Source organism: Physcomitrium patens, chromosome 9 (genome assembly GCF_059467195.1).
Source record: "Physcomitrium patens ecotype Gransden chromosome 9, ASM5946719v1, whole genome shotgun sequence".
NCBI classification, from domain to species: Eukaryota; Viridiplantae; Streptophyta; class Bryopsida; order Funariales; family Funariaceae; genus Physcomitrium; species Physcomitrium patens.
In genome coordinates this window covers 17,374,931-17,384,793 of record NC_143418.1, presented here as the reverse complement: position 1 = coordinate 17,384,793, position 9,863 = coordinate 17,374,931, and the positions used below count along the sequence as shown (strand labels likewise).

At 41.3% G+C, this 9,863-nt stretch overlaps 1 protein-coding gene across 3 annotated transcripts; it reads right to left on the bottom strand.

Moving 5' to 3' along the window:
• Positions 1 to 1,224: 1,224 nt before the first annotated feature.
• On the bottom strand, positions 1,225 to 7,372 carry LOC112286616 (putative histidine kinase 1). Of its 3 annotated transcripts, none has more exons than XM_024528657.3 (6): positions 3,380 to 7,372; positions 2,989 to 3,113; positions 2,765 to 2,889; positions 2,432 to 2,602; positions 2,009 to 2,230; positions 1,225 to 1,828 (listed from the first exon to the last, which is right to left on the bottom strand). In XM_024528657.3, the coding sequence occupies exon 1, from the start codon at positions 6,066 to 6,068 to the stop codon at positions 3,588 to 3,590; it is 2,481 nt and encodes an 826-aa protein (XP_024384425.1). In that variant the 5' UTR covers positions 6,069 to 7,372; the 3' UTR covers positions 1,225 to 1,828; positions 2,009 to 2,230; positions 2,432 to 2,602; positions 2,765 to 2,889; positions 2,989 to 3,113; positions 3,380 to 3,587. The 3 variants fall into 3 exon arrangements, with proteins under 3 accessions (XP_024384425.1, XP_090109452.1, XP_024384424.1); XM_090253326.1 differs by having other exon boundaries at positions 2,020 to 2,230; XM_024528656.3 differs by lacking the exons at positions 1,225 to 1,828; positions 2,009 to 2,230 and having other exon boundaries at positions 2,325 to 2,602.
• Positions 7,373 to 9,863: the final 2,491 nt, after the last annotated feature.

Sequence of the window (9,863 nt, the reverse complement as noted above, 5' to 3'; positions counted from 1 at the left end):
TTTAATTAACATACGTGGTTTGTTAGTGTATTAGTTTTAAAATCTTAGACGTAATATCCATCTTCCATTTACATAGGTTGAAGATCATCAAACACAATCATAAATATATTTTTGTGTATGTATGTATATATCCTATTTGTTTTTATTCATACTTTCTCATAGGCTTTAGTATTTGTTGTTAATTTAAAGATATAATGGATATAAATATATAGAAACGTGCAAATATTCTAAAAACATTTAATCATAATACAAGAAGTTTTTGATGGTTTCTAAACAAGAAATAGATACCAATTTAATATTAGATTATCAAATTTAAAATTTAAGTAAATAAATTAGATAAATTAGATTATTAAAGTATTATTCTACATAAAATTTAAAGCTTGTAAAAAAAATAACATCTTTGTGATGGATATGAATAATTATTAATTTTACTATAGTTTTTTGTCAAAAAAATAGAATTATGAAATAAATATGTTGTTATTTTATTAAATAAAATAATATAATTTGAAAATAAATAGTATCAATTTTTATAAGATATTTAAAAATATGTTTATTAACTAATAACTACTATCAATTGGAGTTGTCTTCTAATATCAATGTTCAAATGCCATCTTCTTTTTTATAAATAAATATGTAATGATACTACCAAAAACAACCAAATAAGTTTTTCGAATGCATCTTCTGACAAGTTTGAAATATACTTAAAAATAATATCTTTATGTGTAACAAGATAATCAACAAATTTTACAAATACTTACATGGCTTTAAATTGCATAAATTAAAAGTGTAAGATGTGCACCAACTTTAGACATGTATTGCATGCACAAAAGTAATATATAAAATAAACATTATTTAAATAAATATAAATTTGAAACCAGTAAAATTAGATCTAACTGACTTCAACCTTACTAATTACCATAGAATATAAAAACAAATAATTTAAAAGTAAGTTTGGTGTAGCTTCTCAAAGATAACTATCAATACTTCGGAACCTTTGACAACCAACATAGTATCTGTTTTCACACAAGTTCAAGCTACATGATCCAATGCTACCGTGAAGTCTGATTGATCATCCAATTTTAATCAACTAGACTTTAATATAGCATTGGAACATGTAGCTACATGAACAAAAACCAATTATCTGGACATCCCAGATAAATTGGATGTAACAATCAAGCTACAGGAACAAAAATCATTATGTAGACATCTAATTCAAACCACATATTCCAAACATAATTGATTTTTTATTGAAATCTCCATAGAGACTGAAAAATACCATGTATTGTAAGCATAATTCCCCAAACCCAAAGTATAAAGCTTAACGTGGATGTTATCCTTGTCAACCATCTCTAAATTTATAATATGCATTTGTTCACCAATTTGGTTTCATACTAAAAGCATAGGGAACAAAGATATGATCAAAGCTAACTTCCCTCAACTGTACAGGCATTCACCATCTCCAAATGAATAGTAGATCCTCACAACGTGAACTTTTATCGCACGCATGATATATTCTAAAATGGATGTCAGTTTGTTTCTAGTTTCTTGAAGCCAAGCTTTTAAGACAGCCAATAGTGGCATCCGATGAACGCAGAAGAAGAGCACTAAAGGACCAGATAAGTGACGTAGCTTGGAGTCTGAGCAAAGAACCCTGGTTTGTGGGTCAGCTGATGTGCACCACGAAGCTTCGATTGGGCCCCATCTCTGATGGCTGACTCTAGTACCTCATCAAAAGATGCTGAATGTCTTGTACACGTCCGCCGTTTAAGTGGTGGACCAGCAACTGAACGCATTCACTAATCCAGCCCCAACACATTCGAGTCCAACCCTGCGCACAATCGATCGTCAAGTGGATTCGTGGCGGACCTACAAACGGTGGTGAAAGGGAGAAAAAAAAAAAAAAAAAAAAAAAAAAAAATCTTAATGCGTGCTTTGGATTGATGATTAGTTGAGAACCAATGATCAATGACAAAAGCAATGCTTAGTGTTTGGGACAATGGCTTAGTACCTCCAAAGTACCTGCAAAGTAGCTTTTCCATGTAACCCAGCTTGCAAGCACATGGAAAGCTCTACAATGCCCTTTACACTATGAAAATAGCGGTCAGGACTCAATTACTTCGACGCGCCTTAGAAGATGCCCGTGTGACTAATGACTCAGAACTTTCGGTTCACTGCAATTGCCATCTTGGAGGTAGACACTTGGGCATTCTCAGTTTTGAAGAAAGAAGTTCTAGTATACATCCCAGTTAGAGCCAGGTTTAAAATAAGCTTTAGATATAGGTACAAGCCAAGGAATAGAAGGGTAAGCGGCACCCAAAATGAGATGGTGGGAAGTTGGCACAGGGCAGATAACATAATTTACTGCTTCGAGAATAGAAAAATCTTCCTGTATTGGAAGATCCAAAAGCAGACTGGAGTACCCTCCTAATACCTTACAAAGACTTCAAAGCTTTTACATCTACTGCCGCGAATCGTAACAATGTTCGCCATCCAGTGATGAAGCTTCCAGTGCCCACAACTGCAGAAAAAGCACGTTGTTGTTGCAGTAGCAAAGCCTGTAATATGACGATGTCATCTTCAACCTCAACCAAATATGCGATTGCTGAAGGAACCACACATTTCCACACAGTTAGATCATTACATCACAGCAGAGTTGAGGATGTGCAGAACATGCAGAATGCAAAGATGGCACATTATTAAGTTTCCATAAACTACTATAAAATTGTTTACTTAATAGCAATCAGATAGAGTTCACAATTAGTACCTTCAGCGTCTCTCCTTAACTATAAAAGCAGTCGTTCCGTAAGGTCTCTTCAAGGTTTGAAATGCTAGTCAATATCAGCAACAGAAAACCCCGTTTGACCTTCAGAATAAGAGCTTTTATTCGTGCTGTAACAAGAGAGCAGGTGGAATGAATAAGTCCCTGCCACCACCAATGTTTCTGAGAGACATGGAAGTGCAAAGCTGTTACACGAGCACACTTCGTACCTGATCTGCTGTAGCTTCAACACAACTACGAACTTAAATGGCTGGACTATATCTGCTGCTTATCAGAAAGCATTCCATGTTCCTTGAGTCCTCGACTTCGTATCCCACGCAACTTCGGCATCTACCTGCAGTGGTAGGAGCATATGTGAGCAGTCCAGTCCAGAATAATGTCACGCTCAAAAGGATTGATGTTATCCTTAGAATAAGAGCTACAAAATCCAGGAATACTGCTCCTAATCCTACATCAACTGTGAGCTTTGCATGACCAAAAAAAAGAACTCTTTAAACCTATCAGGCGGTATACGTTACTGTGATATTGGCATCTGAAACTTCAAAGTTCTATATAACTCGTCTTCAAATGCATATAAAGCAAGTTCGAAGCAACCAATACCTGACATAATAGTTGTATCCCTGACAATCGTCGGCCGTCTTACCGCAATGCCGGTCCAAATGATTATCCAGCTCCTCCCAATAAGCTAATTAAAGGCAAGATAGCCTCTTAAATATCAGCGGTGGGTCTATTACAGTAAATTCATAGGAGTCTTCGTGGATGGATCTCAAAAAGTCCCTAAACTTTGAATGGTTTTTCCGTCGTCAATCTAATTGGCTCGATGCTGACCTTTAGATGCCAAGACTTTATCAACTACTCCAGACATGCTCTCCCAAACAATGGGCTTACTAAGATACCCATCTAAACCAGTTTCTTCCATGGGGCCACTTTCTGGAGCCAAAGCATCCGCAGAAAGGGCATAAATGGGAACTTTAGAAGTCGCCAAGGGTAGAGCCCTTATCGCCCTGGTAGCACTCAGTCCATCAAGAACGGGCATCTGAAGATCCATGAGTACGAGATCATAAGCTTTTCGTTGAACGGCTTCTACGGCGAGCTTTCCATTGCTGACCAACTCCACATCATGCCCATAATGTCTGAAGATTTTCCGAATCAAAAGCTGGTTGACCTTGTTATCTTCCGCAACCAAAACACTGATCGTCTTCGTCTCTTCTTTAGCGCAAACTGCTCCAGGTGGTGGCAGAGGTGGTTTTGTGGAAGAAGGCTTGTCAGTGGAAGATGCTTCTAGTAGGAGTTTGCTAGAGTCTTCAGCGGGCAGAAGTGGCAACACAAACGTCACTATCGTGCCTTTACCCATTTCACTAATCACAGGCAACATCTTCCCTTTCATCAGCTCAAGCAACCCCTTGCAGATCGCGAGCCCCAGGCCTGTTCCAGAGGAGTCACGTCTTGGTGCCCCAGCCTGTGAGGCTGTAAATAAGGTCCCAAGCAGCTCCTTCGCGATGCCAGAACCGGTATCAGCAACTTTGACCTCCAAATAGTGGTTTTTTCCTTTCACCTCAACTGCAGGCTTCGAATCTTGCATTCCTGTCCTTGCCATTGGGCCAGCCAAATATGGCGTCGGAGGTTGGTAGTTAAACCGAAGACTGCCACTTGCCGTTCGTTTCATTCTGGTCCCGGGAGGTTTCTGATTTTCAGGTGAAGGACCAGAAACATATCGCCATGACAATGTGATAGTCCCCTTTTCTGTAAATTTTATTGCATTGCTGACTAGATTAACAATAATTTGCCGTAGGCGGACAGGATCTCCACGGACAGCAACAGTAGCACCTGCCGCTCCGTTGATAACAAATCTCAGACCCTTCTCTTGCAATTTTTTCTCGTACAACGTTGCAACCTGCTCCACAAGGTCACCCAGAGAAAAGTCGATCTCTTCAAGAAAGAGTCGGCCGGCTTCCATTTTACAGAAATCCAAAATGTTGTTGATGACCTGCATAAGACCCTCGGCCGACTCCTGCATGATTTTGACAAGCTCCTGCTGCTGAGGCTCTAGTTTCGTCAGGTGAAGGAGGTCCAGCATCCCAAGCACACCCGTCATAGGAGTGCGAAGCTCGTGGCTCATCATGGCCAGAAACTGTGACTTCGCACGATTCGCTGCCTCAATGGCCTCACAGGCTTCCCGGTCAGTTGTGACATCCTCATACAGCCACAGTCGACCATGGGCAGAACTGCTACTAACTGGGAATGATCGGACATGAAGAACACGCCGCGGTGCTTTCAACACCCACTCCTCCTCGATTTCTTGAGGCTCCTCTCCCGAGATCGCCTTGTACCATTTCTGAGGATCCGTTCGCTTGCCACCGCTACTTGCAGCCAGCTTCTTCATAGCGCCGGCAACCCTAGATGGCTCCACTTCACCATGACTTGGTAGCTCTAGTAAAGTGGCCGCGGCAGGATTAATCAAAACTTGTCCAAATTCGTCATCCACGAACACTACAGCTTGAGGCATCATCCTCAAGATTGCATCAAAGCGTTTCCCGAGGCGTTCATACTTGCGTGCCTCGATTCGTGTTGCAAGCAGCATGGGCAGTGACTGCACGGCCTCAGCGAAAATGGTCTCCGCTGTCGCGGGAATCTTCGACCTGTCCATCCACAACCCAAAGAAGATGCCTTCGTAAGCTTCCAACTTGAAGTGGCGCCCAAGGAATGCCTCTGGCTGCTTTCCAAGGATCTCTGTAAAATCCACAGGAAGCATGGACCCGTCCACATGCTCCACTATCCCGTTCACGCGAGCATGAAGCTCGGGCGAAAACTCAAACAGATCCGGAAAACTCAAACCCGTGCTCAAATGTTTCGGTACCGAGAGTAGAGTCTCCACGAGACGTTCCGCGTTTCGCTGTACAATTCCCACCGCCACGAGATCTGCCTTCGATGAGGTGGTGACGATTTGCAACACGGAGAACGGCAGATGGACGAACACTGCACCTGGTGACTGCGGAGGGGAATCCCAATGGAGCTCTCTCCGTATAGGTCTGGGGGTTTCGGGGTCTTCCTGCACCAGATCCTCAGGTGCCCCTTCTGCAAGCAAGCTCAGAAAGTGGTGGCCTCCCACAAGGAAATTCACCGGGGTTTCACTGTGGGCGCTGGAGAAGTCTGACTCCCTCTCAGTATCCATCAAACTCTCTCCACTCCATAAATAGTGAGGCTCTCTGCTGGCCCAAGGCTCAGTCAGTCCTGCTCCCACCCCTATGTCACCCGCAAGCATGCCCTGTCCATATGCCAGCAATGACATTTGTGACTTTGCTATTAAGCCCAAATCAGAAATATATGTCAAAATCAATCCACCATATAGGGAACCCTCCAAAACCTTGGGGACAAGCTACTACAGGGTGGTGGGTAATTTGACAAGAAAGAACACCATTTCCGGCATCCAGTCTGCCGAAACTCCTGAGAAACTACGCTCCAAACACCCCCAGACGCCCCCCCCCCCCAAAAAAAAAATTCAACCCGTCACAAGAGACGAGTGGTGATTAGCCCAGTTCCAGACAACGACTGTCAATCCACTGAGGTTTTCGGCACCGTTTCAATAGAAACTCTGTACTCCGTTGAATCACTTGCAGGATTGCAAATCGCCTGCGAAACTCCACCCCTTACCCTCTACAACAAGCTTGAATTCTCAAACTGCGGTGAAAAGAGGGAATCTCACACGGCAGGACCTGAAATTTCATCCAGTTCCAATCCAAAAAGAACCGCGGTAATTGATCCCAATTGATACTTAGCTCGCCTTGTCCATTGCCACCGACCACGCAAACGGACACCATATAATCTACAATGCCTAAAAAGGCGTATCTATTTGAAGCGCACCCTCCCGTGCCATAGTTGCAAGGGGTATGACGTGCAATCGTCTGAATCCTGACCTACAAACCACGCAGATACTTGCAATTGGTACGAAGAGAATCCAATCTCTCGTTGCCAGGCAACCCACTATCCCGCCAACCAGTCACACACCCTTTCTCTCCAAGGCCCCCAACGCCTATCACCTCGTCCTCGCAATCATTCTCGTTCCACCAACCACTTACACGGCTTCGTTACATTCCCTAAACACAACCTTCACAAAGCTCTTCCAATCCCACCAATTCTTCACAGCGCATCACCCACAAGAACCTGAAAACCCACCCAAAGAGCTCCACAGATCTGTATCTCCATCTCTATACCTCTCACACAAACCCACGTATACGAGAAATAATAATAATAGTGAAAATCTCTACACCCAGTCCCTCCTAACCACTACAGTCACAATCCGCAAGTCTCGTTACTCCACCAAAGCGCTCCTCGATCACGGCCAACCTTACCCGAAATCCAAAACCATCAACAGTGTCTTCCCCACGGCTTCATCTCCGACTTGGCTACCGCAACCTGCAACAAGAGACCCTGGAGCTGCGATGAGGACGACGACAACAACGAATGATTGCGCGCATGGGTGGTGATCAAGGTCGAAGCGGCAAATGGAAGTGGAGGCTTCAGATGGGACTGGAATAGCCCGGCCGCGGCGCGTCTTCCTCGGAGAATGCAGTCCGCATGGCTTTGCGGGTGGTCCCGCCATCGCCATGGCCTCACCGAAGCAGACGCAGAAGCAGTGCATACCCATGTCCCGTCTCGCTGGCTATGCGGTCCAATTCGCCGCTGCAGGTAAAATATGGGTCCCGCCACATACATCCACAGATCTCGCTCCGTCGCAGCTTCCAATCCCGGCGGGTGCTTTCTCGGGTCACCATCGAAGGAGGCTAGCGCCTTGTCGCACACAATGGACCGCCAGCCCTCGCGTTCCTCGGGAACGCAAAAGCCAAAAGGGACCATGACCACGATCACAATGACGCCCACACTCTCCTCCCCCCCCCCCCCAAACTATTATGTTCATCCTTTGGCAGCCCCATTCCTACACCCCTTTCGTACATTTTGGATGATTCTCATCCATTTGAGTCTCATGGTTTGGCTACAAAGGTGAATGAGTATGCCAAAGGATGTTGAAATTCTTCAAACTCTTAATTTTTGTTGAACGTCTACTACAATTAATCTAGTCATCCTTAACATGTACACTACATGCATTTTTTGTGTTTGTTCTTGCTAGTTCACAACTCAATGTGTGTTATTATTCTCAAAAATATGTCTTAGAGATTTTGATATCAAATGATTTTGTTTTTGTGTCTCTTAAATCATCTAAAGAAACCTAATTTGTTAGTCTTGAATATTTAAATTCATTTTAATTTCAAAGATGTTTCCTTTGGTAGCTCTTATGTTTATCAATATAGAAATGTTAGTACCTCTAAGTTAAATCTTTAGACAAAAAAATTTATTACAAAGAGAGACTCAATTGATTCTTATTTCAAATCTCCCTTCTCTTGCAAGTATTCTTTTACTCAAACTTGTATCTCTCATATTCTCATAGAACCACCTCTAAAAACTAGTACGTGATTCTTGGGTACTAATCAATATCTTGTACTATTCACTCCTAAGTATCAACCTATGCAATCTACACTTATTATTGTATTATCTTTTTTCTAGCATTTCTTTATTTAATGTGTGCTTTTGTATTTATAAATGCATCTAAAATCAATTATTTATATTTAAGCTAATCTTATACTATTATAAAAAAAATAACATGAATTCTTAATCCTGCATAGTTAACTTCCTTTATTTCTAAGAAGTTTATTTTAAATTAGTCAAAAATATATATTTATACATTAACTTCAGATATATATATGTATATATATAATTCTTTGCTTAGAATTTTGACATACCACGTAATGACTCCTTTTGACACAAACTATTACAAATTGGGTTAAGTTGATATGCTATAGTTTCTAACTAAGAAAAGCCATATGTAAGTTACAAATATTCAATGGAATCATCACAAGATATGGTGTTCATCAATAAAAATAATTTCCTTTCACACTCTACATCTTATGTATTTGAATTGTATGTATATGAATAATAGGCATAAGAATGAATAAATCATTCTCTTGTTTCAAATATTTGATTGAAATTGACACAACAGTGAACACAATCTAAAAGCATAAAATATTTGTGATCACATGAAGAAACCTTAGATAGAAGAATGAATTGGATTCATTTGAATATACTGTTAAATTTTATTCAAATGATATATAACTTCCTACTTTTTCTTACATGCACTTACATGCAAATCCATGCATGATCAATTGCTCACAAATTTCAAGTGTTCCAGAAATCTCTCAAAGGTGAGTCAAATGTTAAGTGAAGGACCAACATGGCCCCATTTCGGCACAAGGGTTGGAAGAACACAATTGGCTGGTAGAGTTTGGCCTCATCTTCTTTACTTCCAGCATTAACTCAAGCTATTTCTCAACCTCAAGCTCCACCCTTCCCACTTGAGGCTCTAACTGTTTTGCAAGGCTGTGTAAGCACCAAATTAAAATGCCAAGTGGTTGAGTATAAAATCATCACAAAGTAATACCATATGAAATTTGATTTACACTTTTCTCCACTACTGTCCACTAACAATTGCTTTATGAAAGCAAAGATAGCAACAAGTACAAGATTCTTTACTTTTCGTCACATCAATAAATCCATGTCTGATCTTTTTGATCTATTCTATATTGTATCAATTGAAGGATATCACATCATTTTCCACTCGGTTCCTCCACTTCCCCTCCACATGCACCCATATATATATATAGATATAGATACATGTGCACAGTCAGAAAACAAGCATTGGTATAAAGGAAGCCCTTAATTCTTGTGCTGTAAAGTCAGCCTCCTCTTTTTAAGCAACCCTACATCCTGAGGTAACTGGGATTTGCTTCAACATCAAACACTGGCCTTGTTTCCTGGCATTCAAATATTCAGCCCTAATGTGTTCAAAACACCAAAGTGAACATCCTTCTGTAACTGCATCCCATAGTTTGTTAAATTTAGGTTTTGGTTTGTGATCATCCATTTCTGCTGTTTTACTCCCTTGCATGCCAGGGCAGCCTCTAACAAGCTGGTCCTTATTTCTCAGCCCATGTCTATATATACACACATGACTGTCAATGCGGATAATATGCTG